General features: G+C 35.6%; 1 protein-coding gene across 2 annotated transcripts; it reads left to right on the top strand.

Annotated features, from left to right (window-relative positions):
* Positions 1–6,398: 6,398 nt before the first annotated feature.
* Positions 6,399–13,706, top strand: XCT (XAP5 family protein). 2 transcript variants are annotated; one of them, XM_089140208.1, is made up of 12 exons: positions 6,399–6,607; positions 6,808–6,873; positions 6,984–7,048; positions 7,150–7,262; positions 8,811–8,880; positions 8,993–9,069; positions 9,165–9,226; positions 9,328–9,459; positions 9,562–9,615; positions 9,814–9,879; positions 11,761–11,835; positions 12,847–13,706. In XM_089140208.1, exons 1-12 carry the CDS (start codon positions 6,437–6,439, stop codon positions 12,895–12,897), a joined length of 1,002 nt encoding a protein of 333 aa, XP_088996334.1. In that variant the 5' UTR covers positions 6,399–6,436; the 3' UTR covers positions 12,898–13,706. The 2 variants fall into 2 exon arrangements, with proteins under 2 accessions (XP_088996334.1, XP_088996332.1); XM_089140206.1 differs by having other exon boundaries at positions 8,808–8,880.
* The last annotated feature ends 7,619 nt before the right edge of the window (positions 13,707–21,325 follow it).

Below are 21,325 nucleotides of genomic sequence, written 5' to 3'. Positions count from 1 at the left end.
GTGGATTTAACGATAATTATCGCCTAATGTTAAGGTATAGAAACAAACTCCTAGCAAAAATTGTTGTAGGGTACACTCGCCCTTTTTTTATGATAACATGAACATCTCCAAATATATTTCAAAAGACTAACAACTCTATGTAATCCTTCACTTATGAAATGACTGGAGGACCTAACCCCAATCATACAATGATCTTTCCCCATATCTCCATTTAGGATTGCAACAAGTTTGGATTGGTAGGCTTTTTAAAACCCTAACCCTAGCCATATTGGCAGCTCGGATAGACCAAACTCAACCAAGTCAACCTCTCAACCATGACCCAAGCCTCACCTAACCACAAAATAATAAAAGAATTCATAATTTCATACCCCTATCATATTTCCATTTACAAAAAATATTTTACAAGGTCATATAAATACCCTAAATCAGGATTAAGGTAGGTCCTATTCATTTAGAGCAATTTGTTTGCTCCTCTCATGGCCACCCTATTACATGGGGAGGGCAGTTGCTCTAAAGCCAACATTGGGTCTTGATATTTCTTTATATATTAGTAAACTTCCAGTGGATATGCCTATATAGTCATGTATGAGGGTGAAGAAAAAATATCAGACAAGAAAAGGTAACATATCTCATACATATTACTTGGTAATTAATTTTGTACAAATTACTATAGACCTCATAATACTTTGTGTGTAATTCAAGTAGAGTTTGAACATTTGATGTTGTCAAAATTAGTTTGGGCCAGCTCTTAACCAAATAAATCCATCCAGAGTCATATTTTAGGTAATAATTAGTTATAAAGCAATTGGATATATCATAAAGGCAAATAAAATTTTTTTTTCAATACAAATAATAAAGGCAAATAATATTTAAAACTATAATATGGAGTAGTGAATAAAAGTGAAATGTTTTACCAAATAAAAAAAAAGAGAATAAAATGAAATAAAGTAAACACAAAGAAAATACTAATCGCATGAGACATTTTAAAAGTATTTCATTTCACTGGACTACTTTGTTTAGTAACACATTATGCATGATTGAGAATAATAAATAATCATACAAAATCCTTATAGATAATTGAGAATGTTTGAAGCTATTATCATTTTCGCTGGTTATGTTTCTCTAGCAATAATCTTGAGATACTGGAGACAATTGAGATACTACTAACATATAATAAGAAAAATTCATATTAGTATTTTCCTGGAATGAAAAAAAAACAAAAAAGAAAGCGTGTTCTTTGGAGAATCAGAATTGCGGATAATGATAGAGAAGGTGGAAGTGGAGAACTGGTAAGATAAAAGTCGATCAAGAACTAATGGTTATGTTTCAAGGGTAGAGAACTGATGATCTGATTGTTATTTTTTTTAGTAAAATTAGAATACTTACTATTTAGTACTCATATGAAAAGTACTATTTAAGTTATCATGTCTTTTATCATTGAGGAAAAAGAGGAGAATAATTAATTAGTTAAATTAAACATGATAACACAGAAAAGAAAAAACATATCAAGAAACATTTTTTAGGATTTCAAAAATTAATTAATATTGGAGGAAAAAAGTGGTTATCAAGTAATTATGTATTATTGAAAATGGTTAATATCAAGTAATTACAATTTTGGGTATTATTTATTAGGAATGTGTAGTTGAACGTGTGAATATGTTAGTTGTACGGTTTTAAATATTTACCATCAGATCTATTGATTAAATCTAAATCGTCCAATAAAATTCATATTTTTCCTCTTGGGTTAGTTATTAACCTTCTATCACCATTTAAATTTAAAAATAATAATAATAAATAAAAATAAAAAATATATAGCACGACAAAGGAGAGAAAATTTACATAGATATAGTTGATAATCCAGGCAATAAAGTTTTTTTTTAAGAAATAAACTAAACTTCCATTGTTTAACTTTGAAAGAAGAAAAAATTCTCTCCAACCCTCCATGGTTTAACTCTTGACAAGTAACGAAGAAATTCACACGTCGGTGCAGCTACACTTTAGCCTATTTATTATTTTATGCAATTTGATTTATTTATTTTTTTGGGGTAAACTATAGAGAATCAACGACTTCCTTGAATTCATGTTTTCATAATAGTAATTAATATTATTAAAGCAACACTAAACACACCCAGTCCAAAGAAGAACCTGCAATCAAGGAGTGGAACGTGGCCAAAATGTCTTACACGATGTGGACATGGACTTCAGGGTCAAGGCATATCAGCACATGAATTTGAAGCCCTTGGAAAGAAAAAAAGAAAATTACAACCATCAATGCCCGATACTAAAATCAAAAGCACACTTTGATCGTTTCAACCGAACCCCCATTACCAAAACGGATTTTTTATGCATCTTAAATGGTTATGGACTTTAAAAAGATAGAAAACCAACAATTCTATTGAATTCATGCTTTTATAATAGTAGTATACTGATACAAAAGAGCCATCCTGAATGCCAAACTTAAGAGGCAAAATGTAAAGATTGAAATTTCCTTTATTCCATTTATTCAACATCTACAAAAGCAACCCTGAAAAAGTTACATTATTGTGTTTTGTGTTAGTGTTTTGAGTCTCATGTTCTCTACAAAACATATTTTCAAATCCTTTTCAGGAGAGCATGGAATGGAAGACAGATTTTATTATAGTGATTGAGAGGTGAATACTTTACTTGGTTGCTACATGTATTATATTCAAAGCATTCTCTTTACTTGAGAATTTCATTCAATCGGCTCTAATTCTCTGTAAGAGACTTTATTTTTCTCCCCCTGTGATTTTCTCCTACATGCAATTTCATATGTATATCAAGGTGAAGATTTCAATGAAAACCACTGTTCTAGCTATTCGAACTAAAACTCAACTTGTGATGGACTGGACAAACTAAAACTGAATGAAACTCCAAGAATTTACAAAAACTGATCAAACTAGTCAACACCATTTGAAGCCTGTCAAGTTCTTCTTTCTTCTTCTTTAACCTGAATACCATACAAAACTGAAATGCGTCTCCATGAAGGCCATAAACTAATGTATCAGAACTAAATCTAAACCCAACTAGAAATATCATAAATATAATGCATATCTGAAGCTGGTTCAGTTATATCTTAATCACATTACTCCCATCGTTCCCCCACCCTCCCCAGAAAAAATTAACTAAAGAAAAACACTGGCTTCCATCAATCCCCATGAATAGTATAAAGCTCCCATTTCCTCGTTGGGTCATAAATCTGCAACAATCAATCCAGAATAAGACGATTAGATGGCCATCCAGAACAAATGAATTTTCATAAAAACACAGTCGATTTAGAGTCTCTCTTTGAAACTTGAAAATGCAAACAACTACATTACTTGACATGGCAGTCATACAATGCTGTCCAAGAAGATAAAAGCACAGTTTCTGGAAGGGATATACTAATGGAAACCTAAACCATAAAAGCAAACATGATGATCTTTACAAAAAAGTATAATGAGTGGAGGAACCCCTTCAAATAGGTTTCAAAAGATAAACTTTCATATGTCCATCTTTGCCTTGTCCTTAAGACATAAACTCTAATTTCATTGGTTCGAGTAGCCATCATGTTGTTGTCAACTTAAGCTACCAATACCAACAAAGAGTTGGCTCAGTTGGCAATGATCAATTCTTACCCTCCCCCACTCTCTGTGTTCCTTGACGGTTTTACCACCACAAAATCGGTGGGGCCCACAGCTGAATTTTAAAAAAAAAAAAAAAAAAAAAAAAAACTCCCATCACCCACCCCTGGCCCCCTACATTTTGGGTGGAAAAGCTGTCAGTGCTCCCCGACAGAGTCGCAGATCCAGACTCCAACTTAAGCTACTAATACCAACAAAGGATTGGCTCAGTTGCCAATGACCAATTCTCTCCCCCCCCCCCCCCCCCCCCAATACGTAGAAGCTACTTTGTATCACAAAACAAATAACTTAGGCTACCAAGGGCCTTGATACAATGGTTGGTGGATTTAACCACAATTATCGCCTAAGATTAAAGTATTGAAACAAACTCCTAGAGCAAAAATTGTTGGAGGGTACAGTCACCCATTTTATTATAAAATTGGTAGATGAGCATGTCCGAATAGATTTCAAAAAACAAACAACTCTAGGTAATCCTTCACTTATGAAATGACTGGAGGACCTAATCCTAATCATATGATGATCCTCCTCCATATCTCTTTAGGATTGTAACAAGTTTGGATTGGTGAGCTTTTTAAAACCCTAACCCTAGCCATATGGCAAATGGGACAGACCAAACTCAACCAAGTCAACCTCTCAACCATGACCCAAGCAATTAATTGGTGGGCTTTTTAAAACCCTAACCCTAGCCATATTCATTTAGAGCAATTTGTTTGCTTCTCTTATGGCCACCCTATTACATGGGGAGGGCAGTAGCTATAAAGCTAACATTGGGTCTTGATATTTCTTTATATATTAGTAAACTTCCAGTGGATATGTCTGTATAGTCATGCATGAGGGTGAAGAAAAAATATCGGATAGAAGAGGCAAGTAATATATTTCATACATATTACTTGGTAATTAATTGTGTACAAATTACTATAGTTCTCAAGTAAAGTTTGAACATTTGGTGAAACTTGTCAAAATTAGTTTGGGCCAACTCGATAAATCATTTTAAAGTCATATTATAGTTAAGGTTAGTTATAAAATAGTTAGATATATCATAATGGCAAATAATATTTCAAACTATAACGTAAAGTAGTGAATAAAAGTGAAATGTTTGCCAAATAAAAATAAAAGTGAAATGTCAGCCTTGGAAACCGGAGTTGGCAAACGAAAAAATAAAAATTAAAAAATAAAAAATAAAAAATAAAAGTGAAATAAAGTAAATACAAAGAAAATGCTAATCACGTGAAACATTTTAAAAGTATTTCATTTCATTGGAACGACTTTGTTAAATAATGCATTTGTTCATTAACACATTATGCATGATTGAGAATAATAAACAATCATACAAAATCCTCATAGATAATTGAGAATGTTTGAAACCATTATCATTTTCACTGGTTATGTTTCTCTGTTAACAAGCTTGAGCTACTGGAGGCAATAAACGAAGAAAAAATCAGATAAATATTTGTTTGGAATGAAAAGTAAACAGCGAATAAATGATTGCCTAGAATGAAAAGTAAACAAAAGGGTGTTCTTCAAAGCAGTGTGGAGTTTGGTACAAATAACAAAGGAATAGATCAAGGGAAATGATTATTATTGTCATTTGATCGTGGAAGGAGGGAGGAAGAGTTGGTCAAAGGGACAAGAGAACAAAGGAGTTGATCAAGGGGAGAGATAAAATAAACATCGACTATTTTAGAAATTCTAGTTCAGACTTCAAAGTCTTCAAACACGAGTATAGCTTTTTATTTTTGTCTAATTTCTCTTATATATTTATATATATATTTTTTAAAAATCAATTAATGATAATTATTTTATTAATAAATATTGAATTTATTAATTTTAATTATAATTTTAAACATTATTTAAAGATCTAATTAATTGAATAAGCAATGTTATTTTGAAAAAGATAAATATAAGTATTTCTTTCGACTTCGTGTTGAATTAATGATAATTATTTATATTAATTGATATTGTATTTATGAATTATAATTACAATTACAAAATTTTGACATTTTTTTTAAAGATCTATTGAATTGAATTGACAATGGTATTTTTTCGCTAATTTCTTAGGGCCTGTCTAGTTACATGAATCTACGAATTTGAAATGAAATGAGATTTTAAATTTATGACCCATGGTTCAAAAAATTAACTGTTTGGTTAGCCTCAAATCTATCGAAGTTCATAGAGTTCCGTTTGGTTGTTCTATGTGAATTTTCAAATTTCATCAATTTTATACTTATACTGGAATCCATGGATTTCACCCAATATCCAAGAATGACTTAATTCACGTTTTTAGGCAAAATGGTGAAATCCCTAGATTTCATGAATATAGGGATGTTTTATATCCAAACAGGTATGAATCTCCGATTCATGAATCTCCGATTCATGAAATCCACTGATCATCACCGGGGAGCCTCCCCCGAAATCTCTAGATTCCCCCTTGTGGTGATAACCACCCCCCCGCGGGGGCCCAGCCGGACCACCAAACAGGCCCTCAGTACATGCATCATCTATTATAAGTTGGGCTAGAGTAATCCCAACCTCTGTCTCCTACTGATATTGCACCACCATGAGGACATAAGGTCGAGCCCCGATCGACTCGGACTCACCGGGAGAAGATCGGAGACCCAATTGGACCGCCGATACGGGTTGGTTTGTTTGAATCGACCCGGTTTTCTAAAAAGCTGGTCAAACCCTACACTAGATAACTCGATTTGATCTGGTATAAGTAAGATCGAAATTTTACATATATGTGATTTGTGTGTTTGGAGATTCAGAAAGGCTATAAGCTCAAACGAGAGTCAAAAATGTCAGGAATGGGAGATGGCTATGTGGGTACAGCCCAAGATGCAGTTCGAATACGAAGGCTTGAGAAACAGAGAGAAGTCGAGCGAAGGAAAATCCAAGAGCTCAAGAACAAGTCTGCTTCTGCAGGGGGACAAACGGGTCTTCTCCAGTTTGGCTCTGGCACTTCTGAGGTACATATCCAATATTGTTCCTCTTAGGATTTTTGATCTCCAATTAATTTCAAAATCTTTCAGGAATCTAGGGTTTTGCTCCATACCGTTAGCACTCCTCTTTCTTCTTCCCAATTCTAGGGTTTTACCGTACCTGAATGTACTTTTTGGATGCATGACATGTACTTAAGTAGCTGATTTTCCGCTGTGTTTTATTTCAGATTCTTGAGACTGCTTTTAAGAAGGAGACGGTTGGTCTTGTTACCAGAGAGCAGTATGTTGAGAAGGTGAGAAGGTTTTATATTTGGGTTTTCCTTTCTCGTCGAAAACGTAATTTGTGTTTTTAATTGTTTTGTTTACCCTGTTGTTTTATGTTTTGTTGTTTGCTGTTGTATAGAGGGTCAATATCCGAAACAAAATTGAGGAGGAAGAGAAAGAGAAACTTCAAAAATTGCAGCAGGAGTGAGTGGAATCTTATTTTTGTTGCCATGGTTTTTGTTTTTGTAAGTTAGTAATTTCAATTGATCTTCTTTGTCTTGGCTATTGTTTTTGTTATACTGCAGAGAGGAGGAACTTCAATTAGCGAAGCGAAAAAAGAGGAAGATAAAAGGAAATTCACGCCTTTCATTTTCTGATGATTTTGAGAATGGAAGTGATGAGGAGAATGTGGAAGATGGTGAGCATCTTTTCATACTAGTTTGCACAACCTAATAAGTAATGTGGATTAATTTCTTGACCAGATTAATTGGCAGAAACTAGTTTGCAACAGGGTCGTTAAAGGGGAAAAAACCAAAATTAATAGAAACTTTACTAATTAACGTGGAGCACTCAGAATGGGCCCAAACTCTAGTCGGATACTCTATTCTGTTATTAGATTTCAATCCACAAAGTTTGTGCCTAATCTGATTACAGAATAAACAGTTCCAGAGGAATCATATTGCTTAATAGAGTGAGAGGACTTGGTAAGAATTGACCAGAATTTCACAGAACTAAGGATATAATTTCAGAGTGTTGAATAAGAGAAACTATCATATGATAAAGAGATGGAGAAAGCGACATTGCTCCAGAAGTTGCCTATGTCGGTCGAATTTTAAGCAAAACTAGAGCGGATTTTTTTTTGTTTGAATTGCAACCAGCAACAGAACTGAAATTCAATTGAAGTAATCAATGGAAAGTGGATAAAAGATGAGTTGGAAAGAAAGAATGGAGAAGATGTGAGTGAGTGATGAAACCAAGCTTGATCAGACTGGGCTTCAAACAAGGGTCCTCTAGGTTCAGTTAACCTTCTGGTCCATATTGTTGATTTTCTGCTCAATCTGGGTGGCGTGACTGACCAGAATGGCTTTGCCATTTGAAAGCTAGAAAGTTGACCATAATTTATTTTTAATGCTAAACAAAAAAGTTTAATTATTGTACCCGGCTGATGCAGAAACGGAACTGAATCATGTAATTGAGACTCAAAACTGAAGGGCAGAGTCAAAACAATCAATGAGACAGGATTGCTTTACCTGTGTCAGTACTCGAACAGAGTGGCAGTTTAAATGGTAGTGTCCTGATCTTTCTGCCATTACAGAAATGCCAGTTAATTGTTGTGCACGACCCAATAGTATTGCTTGAAGCAAATTGAAATGAGAGCCAGAAAATCTGGAAACAGACTGATTGTTATCAATGACATCTCCTAGGTTGACAGGGTATCAAGATATGGAGCTGCTTATTCGGCCAAATTTCTTGAAACACAGCTGATCCGCTGTCTTTTAATGAAGCCCACCAGTGTCAGTGTTTGCTGAGTTGACCTATTTTTCTTGAGATTGAAGAATATGATTCTGAGACTTATGTGATAAATATTAAGCAAGTTACTATCTTTTACAAGTCAGCTGGGGTCTGTTGCATGATAGATTAAAGTAAGGATTGTTTGAAATTGATCCATTGACTGCAATTTCATCCTTCTATGCAATAGACCTCTAGGTGGGGTTTGCCCATTATAGCTACCCATAAGATTAACTTTGCCTATTAGATGTGTGATAGAGTTTTAGTTAGTTGGCTGTTGTCTTAGAGGAATATCTAAGTATCTGTTTTTTTATTTTTCTTTAAAGTAGTTCATGTGACAATGGCAACGAGCCATGGCATTAGAATTTTTTCTACCATTTGTTTTTTGTTCTGTCAATTTTCATTTCTTTTCACCAATGTCAAGAAGCACTAGCATTTATTTTTCTGCATGCAGCAGGGCAGGAATTGAAGGTGGTTGGGAAATATGGCAAGGATCCTACTGTAGAGACAAGTTTTCTGCCGGATAGGTATTGTATTTCCTTCTAGCTGGTTGTGTTACTAGTATAAGGTTTTCCTTGTTTTTCTGTTTGTGCATGGGATTAATATGTGAGCATAGGGGTGCTGAGGATAATCTTTCAGTGAGAGAGAGGCACAGGAACAGGCAGAACGTGAAAGATTGCAGAAACTGTGGCAGCGTGAGCAGGAACAGATCCGAAGTAATTCTCCACTGCATTCTGTTATTATATATTATTATTTATTATAATGAGTAAAGACTGCTCTATGTGCTAAACTAAATTGTTTTGTGTTGCAGATGAGCCCCTTGAAATTACTTACAGTTATTGGGATGGAGCAGGCCATAGGCGTGTGATTCAGGTCACTAGAGAGTAAAACTTTGTATTGTGTTTTGTTGATTGCTCTGAGATATGTGTTTCTTTTTGCCGGCTTTCTTATTAGCATCATTTTTTGTTGATTAGGTACGCAAAGGTGACACCATAGGAGAGTTTCTCCGGGGTGTACAGCAGCAACTTGCACCTGAATTTCGAGAGATCCGGACAACTTCGGTAGAGAACTTACTGTATGTCAAGGAAGATTTGATCATTCCCCATGTGAGTAAATTTTGTAAATGAACTTTCTGTGTGTAGGAGTTAGAACACAAATTATACTAACTAATCCTGCATCTCTTCTTTTTGTGAATCTTGGACGTTCAGCAACATAGTTTCTATGAGCTTATTGTCAACAAAGCCAGGGGCAAAAGTGGACCGGTAATACTGAAAATCCTCTAGGAACTTTACTTTCCTTTTTTTTTCCTTTTTTTTGGTGGGTGGGGGGACGGCTTATAGATAATTGCTTTTGTTTTCTCCAGAACTATTTGGATATTCTTAGGACTCATAATTTTTTGTAGGGCGGGCTGAACTTGGAATGGTACTTAGCATTTTTCTTCTTTTCTTTGTTGTAAACAGCTTTTCCACTTCGATGTACATGAGGATGTTCGGACAATCGCTGATGCAACCATAGAAAAGGATGAGGTATATTTCATGGTTTTTACCTTTGATATCTTCTCCCTTAGTCGGTGGGGTCTTGTGTTGGTTAACCTTGGATTGCGTTTAGAAAATTATTTTAAACATGTCATGACTTAAATGTGAAAGTTAAAAATTAGCTTGCAATAAGAGCAAGAACTAATCAGAGGGATGTATCAAATAGAATACCAATTCATGTTCTTCCTAACCCCTTCCAACAATAAAATAGGCATCTCATTGCGACCATGAGGTTGGAAAAGAAGAAACCAGTGAATGAATCCATCACTTGAAGGTTTGATGGACTAAGTGCAATAAGAGTAAGGGTATTACTAAGGATCAATGTCACTTCAGGGGTTACCTTTGTAGATGTTGAATGAATGGAATAACGGAGATTTGAAGCTTTACTTTGACTTTTGAATTTTATCATTCAGGATGGCTCTTTCATATATAAAGAAATATCAATGCCCAATGCTGGCTGTACAGCGACCTGTCCTCCTCATAGGCCAATGGTCCTTTTTTGGGGCAGTAGTTTGGCTTGCACCCCACATAACAGGGTGGCCATGAAGCAAGCAAGCAAGGAAATTGCTCTAAGTGAATAGGACCTACCTTAATCCTGATTCAGGGTTGCTATGGACCCACAGAAGTAGCAATGGCCAAGCATCAAAGAATGATGACAATTCTGCAGGTAAACTGTAGATTTAAGAAGAAGGTGGTGAGTTGGTAATAAAATAAATCTTATAGGGTTACTTTTGAGGGACTTTGGGTATTATATGGTTTAAGTTAGAAGGGAATTCTTAATAAAGAACCAGTCAAGTGTGAAATTAAAGGATAAGTATGGACCAAGGAAGAGAAAGTGAGGGGGGTGGGGTGTGCGTTACTGAATAGGTTTAAAAACAAAACACGAGAAGGTAATATGATGGAACCAAACTCTGAAAACAAGAAGGAACTTATCTGTAGCTTAAGTAAAAGGTTACAATATAAAACCTAACCAATAAATAAATAAGATACCAATGTCCCACTGGACCATTTCCTGATTTAAGCCCGTTTTGTTGGTCAGAACTCTCATACAGGTCTGGCCCAACCAAAAACATTGCCCCTGCCTGGCCCTGAACAACCATATTAGGTATTGCTACCCTTAGCGGACTAACCCTTTAAATGTGCAAGAGACTTGCCAAATTGAAGTAAAACATCTCACGTAAGCAAGTATATTGCATTACCATTCCCATTTGTACATATACCCCTTCTTTCTTTTCCTTCCCCTCCGGCCCCTCGCCCCCGTTGCATGATAGAGTGGGTCCAGCTTCACCCATGGCTTACTTATGAATGGTTATACGCTTTGGAGTTGAACTGTGGAAAGGGTGCACACAGATGAGAGGGTATGCCTTTGTATGAGATGATCTTGTAAATTTGTGTCTGAAAATTTGTCACGTGGCCCGTGATCTGCAAAATATAGGACTGGCTGATTTGAAAATTGGGATGCTGGAATTTTTTCCACGTGCTATTGTATTTTATTGATTTAATTTTGCTGGCGCTACATAGCAGTCTCAGGGGGGGTTAATATCTTCCCTCCTGTTTACAGATATGGCACAAATAGGTATGACAAGCCTGTAAATGTGTATAGGTCTTCGTGCATGTGCAATCACATCATTGTGCACAAGTCCTTGGTTTCTGTCACACTTTGTGGCAAATGGCCGCTTCACAAGTTAAATTTAGTATGATGATGTCATTGATAAGTTGGTAAAATGGGTGGCACAGCCCAGAGATCTTGCCTCAAACTGGTGCTTATCCATGACTGTTAACCTCTCAGCAACTTTGTTATCTCCTTGATGTCACCTTCTTATAGAAAAAGTTGAATGATAGTACTTATCTTGTTTCTTGTGTTAATAACAGTCCCACGCCGGAAAAGTGGTGGAGAGGCATTGGTACGAGAAGAATAAGCATATCTTCCCTGCTTCACGATGGGAGGTTTGTTCTCCTCTCTGTGTGTGTGGGTTATTATGAGGGTGTTTTGAATATTATGCTTATTTTATATTCTATGCTGCCATCTATTGTTTGTTATTGTCCCATCTTAGGTCATTACAATCACAGTTGTATCATATTGCAGTTATATGGCTTCTATGTTGCATTAAGCATAATTATATTGAGGGTAAAAGGATGCCACATGGTGCTCCAATGCCCAGACGAAGGATTTCGCTATAGTACCACTCCTGTGCCCTGCCTCCCTTCCCACAGGAGAAAAAAAAAAGAAAAGAAAAAGAAAAATCTATGTTGATGCCACTGCATGATCTGTGGCCCCCATGCTGGTAAAAGGACTACATGACCAATCAGCAATTTAAATTATCTAGTTTCATAACACATTATCCTAAATTGCATGCCTATGATACCTAGGTATCATGACAACTATGAATGCATATGTCATTGAACTATAGATCATGGGGTGCAACTGCAACCATTTGTGACACAATGGGCTTTCCTCATCTTCTCTACAATCCCATTTCTTTAATTGAACTCTCATGATCATTCAGAGATTTGGCAATATGCACATGTCAAGAAAAAATTGGTGCCAATAACTAACCATTTGGCAGAAAATGGAGGTATCAAGTGAGTACAAGTGTTTCTGGCTGAGGGACTGCTAGATTCCTCCACTCCTTTATACACCAGTATTTCCTTTCCGGAAGAAGTAAGAAGTTACTGAGAATGGCAATAAAGAAGCTGTTTCTTTCGGATGTATGGTAGAGAAAGCCGTGTAAAGATCATCATGTTTGCTTGTATGGTTTAGGTTTCCATTAGTATATCACTTCCATAAACTGTGCTTTTATCTTCTTGGACAGTATTGTATGACTGCCATGTCAAGTAATGTAGTCGTTTGCATTTTCAAGTTTCAAAGAGAGAGACTCTAAATCGACTGTGTTTTTACGAAAATTCATTTGATCTGGATGGCCATCTAATCGTCTTATTCTGGATTGATTGTTGCAGATTTATGACCCAACGAGGAAATGGGAGCGTTATACTATTCATGGGGATTGATGGAAGCCAGTGTTTTTCTTTAGTTCATTTTTTCCTTGGGAGTAATGTGATTAAGATATAACTGAACCAGTTTCAGATATGCATTATATTTATGATATTTCTAGTTGGGTTTAGATTTAGTTCTGATGCATTAGTTTCTGGCCTTCATGGAGACACATTTCAGTTTTGTATGGTATTCAGGTTAAAGAAGAAGAAAGAACTTGACAGGCTTCAAATGGTGTTGACTAGTTTGATCAGTTTTTGTAAATTCTTGGAGTTTTTTCAGTTTTAGATTGTCCAGTCCATCACATGTTGAGTTTTAGTCCGAGTAGAACAGTGATTGTCATTGAAATCTTCACCTTGATAGCTATACATATGAAATTGCATGTAGTAGAAAATCACAGGGGAGAAAAATCAAGTCTCTTACAGAGAATTAGAGCCGATTGAATGAAGTTCTCAAGTAAAGAGAATGCTTTGAATATAATACATCTAGCAAACAAGTAAAGTATTCAACTCTCAGTCAATATAATACAATCTGTTTTCCACTCCATGCTATCCTGAAAAGGATTTGAAAATATGCTTTTTAGAGAACATGAGACTCAAAACACTAACACAAAACACAATAGCTGAAGACAAAAATATATTCCTGTCATTGAGGTCTGACATCAGTTTAGGGTTGCTTTTGTAGATGTTGAATGAATGGAATAAAGGAAATTTCAATCTTTACATTTGATTCTTAAATAGTAGTCAGGATGGTTCTTACATATCATTATACTACTATTATAAAAGCATGAATTCAAGAGAATTGTTGGTTTTCTATCTTTAAGTTGCATAAAAAAATCCGTTTGGGTAATGGGGGCTTGGTTGAAATGTTCAAAGTGTGCTTTTGATTTTAGTATTGGGTATTGATGGTTGTAATTTTTCTTTTGTTCCAAGTGCTTCAAGTACGTGTGCTGATGCCTTGGCCCCAAAGTCCATGTCCATGTTGTGTAAGACATTTTAACCACTTCCACTCCTGGCTGCAGGATCTTCTCTTGGTTGGGTGTGTAACATGCTGCTTTAGTAATATTACTATTGTAAAGGTATGAATTCAAGAGAATTGCAAGTTCTCTATTTTTTAGGGCCTGTCTGGTTATATGAATCCAAAGATTTGAAATCTCTGGAATCACAAATGAAAGATTTATTGGAATTTGAATCTGAAATTTAGGGTTTACTTTACTTAAAAATGTAAATCTGTAGATTTATGGGTATGAGATGAAATCTAGAGATTTCACCCATATTACAAAAGTGCTAAACATTTGAACCATGACTCCATATATGTTTTTTCAGGAATCAGGATGAATCTATAGATTTTATTCCAAAGATTCAAGCTAACCAAACAATTAATTTTATGAACCATGACTCCATAAATTTGAAATCTTTAGATTTGAAATCTTTAGACTTGAGTAACCAAACAGGCCCTAACTATTTAAGTAGCATAAAAAATCTGTTTCGGTAATGGGGGCTTGGTTGAAAGTTCACAATGTGCTTTTGATTTTAATATTGAGTACTGATGGTTGTAATTTTTCTTTTGTTCCAAGGGCTTCATAAACATGTGTTATTGCCTTGGCCCTGAAGTCCATGTCCACATCGTATAAGACATTTTGGCTCCATTCCAATCCCTGACTGCAGGATCTTTCCTCAGCTGGGTGTGTAACTAGTTATTTTAATAATACGTACTTTTATATAATAGTATGATACATATTATGTGATTTTTAACATATTCTTTTTATTGTAAATTATAATTTTGAAATATTTAACACTTTCATGGCAAATCTTTTATTAAATAATATTACCCTATTTTTCTTCAACAAAGACTTTTCATATAGTTATTTAGACTTATGTATTCTAATTATTCTTTAAGGTAAAGTTGTCAATCTTTCTCTCTTCTACTTCTTTATTTTTCAAAGAAGAAACAATGTGTGAAATCTTTTTCTCTACATAGCACATCACTCCAACATTCTGATCTGCATTGGAATTCTCAATACCCTCCTTGGGATCGGCCTTGAATGCACTTAAATCTTCATAGTGGCCAATTTTTCCTCTGTTTTTTGATCAATAGCATGACAAAAGATCAAGTAAACTTTGCCTCTGATAGTTTGGTCTACAAGAAGTTAGAATAAAACATCCAAAAGTCAATTATGTATGAGAATTATTGGTTTAGAATCGTGTGGAACTTAGCATAGTTGTCAAGGCATCATTGAGGCAGGAGCCTTGTTGCTTTGCTTTTCCCTGGCATCTAGTTCCACCTCCAATGCCTCAGACTGATGTCAGGACTACTATGAAACTCAGCATAGGTTTTTTTTTTCCATTCTTGGGGAATTGTTTCTTGTAGCAATTACATGTACAAATTTAACATAACAATTGCAAGTAGCAAGATTTAAACTAGAACAAAGAGCTTGACTCTCACTGGTTCAAAAGTCTAGAAAATCTAACTACATCAGGTAACTTCCAGTGATCTTCTGCTGTTTGCCTACATCAAGAAGGAAGGAGAGTCAAAAATGAAGATCTATGTGTATTCATGGCTAATGCCATTAAGATTTATGAGAACGGTTCTTAATCAGAGTTGTATTTGGTGAATTCTGATTTGATCAGCAGATTCTTGTTGATTTTAATCTAGTTTTTTACTCCTTTCCCATAACTCCAGGCTCCAGGGCCATATGATTGTTCAACCGTAATATTTTCTTCCCCGCTTTGCCTTTGTGGTGATTATGTGACTGTTTTTTTTTTTTTTTGAATTGATTTGTCATGTGAAAATGTGTATCAGAAGTTTCAAACTAGTCACTGCTCTGTTGTTAAGGAAATGCTTGCCATTTAAGCACACCAATTTAAGATTTAACAGTCTATTGGAGGTTGCCATTCTGTAGTGATTTAGAAGTGGCATTGATGTTTCACGTTCCTTTATCAACTGTTGTTGCTTGAAAACTGTACCTTATGTGTTTATTCTTGTTTAAAATGGCAGTACCAAACAATGGCAGTACCAAACAAGGGTAATGGTATGGACTTGGAGAAGTATTCATGAACACAAAACTTACAAGAGGTCACACTCACTGCGAAGGGCGGAGCTAGGATTGAATATTGGGGGGGGGGGGGAGAATATACCTGGGCCAATGTGGGACCCACCGTGGGTCCCATCTCATAAAATTGTATTATATTTTGACATGTAGGGCCTACATTAAAAATTTAGGTAAATTCTAAACAAAATTTGAATTTTCATTAATAGGAATGAAATTTTAGAAAAAAGTTTAAGGATTAAAAAAAAAAAAATCAATGATTATGATTAGATCTGATAAAATCTATGGCTGAATTCTAACAAGATTCAAATTGCTATTAGTAGAATCAAATTTTAGGAGAAAAAAAGAACAACTAAATAAAAAAAAAATTATACTTTATTAAATGAATATTAGAAAAATCGTGGTGAATGTGAGAGAGAGAGAGAGAGGAATAATTTGAGAAAGAAAGAATGAATATTGATAACTGTGGAGAAGATTTTGAAAAATTCCAATGTCTGCTAACTACTCCAATATTTTGTGAGACGTGTGAGAAAAAAAGAGAGAAGAAATATGAATAAAAAAGAGGAGATTCATTAGAGAATAAATAGAAATGAAAATATGAGAGAGAATATAGGGAGAAATTCTTGGATCGTGAGTTAGTTCTTAATTAGAATTTAACCCTTTATTTCTTAAAACTAGGGGTTTAATGATAACCATTTGATTATGATTAAGAATGACATTTGTACCCATCATCTATATCTTAGATTTTTATTTTTAATTTTTGGACGGGGCCAAATAGTTGTATTTCACGATCTGTTTCTTGTGAGATAATGGCCCCCTTTGGTCACTACGTGGCTCCGCCACTGCTCACTGCTCCAGTTCCTCTTGGAACTGAATCACGATCTGTTTCTTGTGAGATAATGGTCCCCTCTGGTCCCTAGTGGCAGACGCTCCAGTTCCTCCTGAAACTGAATCACGATCTGTTTCTTGTGAGATAATGGCCCCCTTTAGTCCCTACGTGCCACTGCTCACTGCTCCAGTTCCAGGAGGAACTGAATCACGATCTGTTTCTTGTGAGATAATGGCCCCCTCCGTCCCTCGTGGCTCGCCTCCGTCCTCCCGCGATCACACTTTTTTGTGAGATAATGGCCCCCTCTGGTCTCTACGTGTCAGGATTTGGCACGTAATGAATTAATAAGGATATTACCATTATCCTCTGTGGGAAATATAATTTACTTGTTTTCAAAGGATGTCTAATTAAATATCGTGTCAAAACCAGCTGATAAGTGGAATGATAGATTGGTCCCCCTCTGGTCCCTACGTGCCACTGCTCACTGCTCCAGTTCCAGGAGGAACTGAATCACGATCTGTTTCTTGTGAGATAATGGCCCCCTCTGATCCCTACGTGGCTCTGCCACTGCTCCAGTTCCTCCTGAAACTGAATCACAATCTGTTTCTTGTGAGATAATGGCCCCCTCTGGTCCCTACGTGTCAGGATGACCTCTACCAATCTGTCATTCCACTTATCAGCTGGTTTTGACACGATATTTAATTAGAAATCCTTTGAAAACAAGTAAATTATATTTCCCAGAGGATAATGGTAATATCCTTATTAATTCATTACGTGCCAAATCCCTACGTGGCTCTGCCACTGCTCAAGTTCCTCCTGAAACTGAATCTAATGGCCCCCTCTGGTCCCTACGTGTCAGGATGACCTCTACCAATCAGTCATTCCACTTATCAGCTGGTTTTGACACGGTATTTAATTAGACATCCTTTGAAAACAAATAAATTATATTTCCTACAGAGGATAATGGTAATATCCTTATTAATTCATTACGTGTCAATGCCTTGCAACTTATTGGATAACTGAACCTCAGCACAGTTGACGAGGCCTTAAAATCTTCCAATAATCTAACTCTGATACCACTTGTAGGATCAAGCAAAATCCTCCAATAATCTCCCCAAATAGCACCATGGGGATTCGAACTCGAGACCTCCTAGCTCTGATACCACTTGTAGGATCAAGCGCTTGTCGTTGTTCCAAAAATCTGGACCTGTGGATACGGTGCCACTTATATTTCATAATAGTAGCCAGTAACTACCCCGCTTCGAACCTGGATTTGGGCGGGACCTTGGGCAACCTCAGCACAGCCTGGCGAGGCCCCCTCCAATAATCCCCCCAAATAGCATCATGGGGATCGAGACCTCCTAGCTCTCATACCACTTGCAAAGCGATAGCCTTTGGTCTTTGGGATGATTTCAACTCCTCATATATGGCTTGAATCCATAAATCCTTATCCTTGGAATCTAAAACTTCTTCAGTATCAGACCCAAAATCAAAAATTGAATCATCAGTTTCAAGGGCAAAATTGGCTAAATACCTCTTAGGTGGCTTAACCTCTCTCCTCACTCTATCTCTTGCCAGCTAATAACTATTCAAATTAGGAGCCCCACCCACCTCTTCAGTAGAAGTCATAGAAGAGAGTATTGGCCCACTATCAATATTAGGAACCACAACTACAGACTCATTATCACTAGAGCAGGGTTGAGGGGAAGACAAGGGTTCTTTAGGTTAACTACAATCAATAGTCTGAACATAATTAAAAGAAATACCAACCTGCTCTAAGTTAAATTGAGTGAAACCAGTCAATCTTTGATAAAGTGGATTAAGATTAATATTGTCAATAGACAGGAAAGGGAATACACTCTAAATAGAACATCCCTACTCACAAAGGTTTTTACACCAGGTATAGATTTATCTCACAATTTATAGCCTTTAACTCCCTCAGGATACCCCAGAAATATGCACTTCTTACTCCTAGGTTCCAATTTGCCAATGCTTTGATGAGTAAAGGCCTCACAGCCAAACACCCTAAGGTAGCCTAGCTTGGGGCTTCCCCTACCACATCTCCTCAGGAGTTTTAGAACCTAAGGTTACAGAATGACACCTATGAATCAAGTGAATAGCTGTAGTCACAGCCTCCCCTTGGGTACCCCAGAACTAATGAGCATGCATCTAGTTTTATTTAATATAGTTCTATTCATTCTTTCAGCAACGCCATTTTGTTGAAGAGTAGCTTTAACTGTTATATGCCTTTGAATACATTTATATTTACAAAATCCATTGAATATTTCATTTACAAATTCTAATTTATTATCAGTTCTTAAAGTTTTGACTCTCTTTCCACTCAGATTCTCAACCAAAGCAACCCATTCCTTAAACTTAACAAATGTTTCATCCTTAGATTTTAACAAGAAAATCCAAGTTCTCCTAGAGTAGTCATCAACAAGAGATAGAAAATAGGAGTTTCTTCCATAAGACAAGACAGATGTTGATCCTCACAAATCAGCATGAATATATTCCAATATAGCACTAGATAGGTGGGATCCAACCCCAAAGCTCAACCTGTGTTGCTTACCTAAGATACAAGACTCACAAAACTCTAACTTTTCAATTTTATCCTTGTCACATATGCCATGTTTCTTTAGAGTTTGCAGACATCTATTACTAATGTGTCTCACCTAGAATTCCACACACTTATACTGGTTGACTCACTAAACAAACAAAATATACTAGAGACACTATCTAGGTATGTACTAATATCAAACACATAGACTAGACTGAGAATTGTCTTTCAAACATGCATGAGAACCTTTAGAAATAGTAAGAATACCACCAGAGATACTTATATCAAATCCAGCACTATCAAAGCTACTTATTGAAATCAAATTTCTCTTCTAATCAGGTATATATCTAACATCATGCAAAGTGAAAATAGATTTATTGTGAGTGAGTAATTTAACTGTTCCAATTTCAACCACATCACATACATCATTGTTTCCCATCATTATCTTGGCATTTTCTATCTCAGTCAGGTGTTTAAACCAATGCAAATGAGGACACATATGGTAAGTACACCCCTGAATCCAAATCCATCCATTATGCCTATCACTATCAGATATGGTCATACTTCACAAATGTCTTCATATACATTAGCTTGACCATTACTAGATCCAAATATATTAGAATTAGATATTTCATTTTCTTTCAATTTTCTTTTGTATGTAAAATAATTTTTCTTAAAATGACCCACTTTCTTAAGCATCTCTTTGTGCTAGAATCAGATTTATTATTCACATTGTTGCTCTGATACCAGTTTTGGGGTTTCGTCTGAGAGGTTCTTCTTTGTTCCTCATTCCTAGTTTGGCGATATTGATCAGAAGAAGAGAAAGCGATCGGTGTTGAGATTTGTTGGTGTTTCCGGCATAAAGGAGAGCATACGACACCAGCAAGGTAGGTATTCCGTTTGTATGATTCTCCTCTTGAGCTTCGGTTTCATCTTTGTTCTTGGAGTTTTGCCGCTGCAACTGAGATTAAGAGTAATATGTTAAGCTAACTCAAGTAAGGACATTAAGTCCCTGACTATTTGTTATGTACTCTCAATCATATTAATAGAAAAATAATTTTTGAATTGTGATTGCAAATGTTTTCTATTTTTTTATCTGTATTTCAGGATTTAACTTTAATATTCCCTTTTGATTCAATCTTTCCTTATGAAGGAATGAGTAACACCTTCAACCAAAACTAGATTGAAATCACATGTAGATCAGTTGGATGTCAATGTGAGATGTGTATCAACAAAAAGCTTTATTTATAAAAAAAAAAACACAGTTAACTTAGAATATAAATCATTAGTTGGAAATATTTTTAGACCAAAATGCCCATCCGTAAAAGGGCAATAGAAAAAGAATGTTTCATCATGCTCTGATTACAAATTGGTATCAGAGCCCGTGTTAGGTGTTTCAATGGAACTAAATTATGGATTCTTTGTGTTTTATATCTGATTTAGTTCATATAATCTCATGCCTTGCCTTGTTGCTTGATCGGCAATAGGAATCCATGGATGAAGCTACATTCAATGGAATGCCAATGAAAGAGGTGCTTGAGAAATTTAAGACTGAGGTAAATAAGCAAACAAGGATTTATATTACATTTTCTAGCTCCAATTGCTGAGATGAATTGCCTTTTCATTATGTTGATTTAATGATGAAAGCAGATTTAATGCTGACATTGTCTTTTGAGATTTAATACCTATCTTTTCACTTTTTTGGTGCAGCCTCCAGAGACTTCTCAGATGTAGAGAAGAACCTTACTTTCTATGCATCCTTATGAGGAGAAAAGTTGCTTGCTAGTCTCTTCCCTTTTTGGGTTCAAAGTAGTAGCTTATGGTAAGTTTAGTGTTGTTCAATTGAGTTAGTTTTCTTGGTTGGATTAGCTTAGGATATTAAGTCCCTGACTGTTTGTTATGTACTCTCAATCATATTAATAGAAAAATAATTTCTAAATTGTGATTACAAATATTTATTTTTTTTATCTGTATTTCAGGGTTTAGTTTCAATATTCCCTATTGATT

The sequence above is a fragment of the Hakea prostrata genome, chromosome 11 (assembly GCF_041222555.1).
Source record: "Hakea prostrata isolate BN-2017 chromosome 11, UWA_Hpros_2, whole genome shotgun sequence".
In the NCBI taxonomy this organism is placed as follows: Eukaryota; Viridiplantae; Streptophyta; class Magnoliopsida; order Proteales; family Proteaceae; genus Hakea; species Hakea prostrata.
The sequence above is the reverse complement of the archived record's forward strand: the minus strand, read 5'-3'. Positions and strand labels throughout refer to the sequence as shown.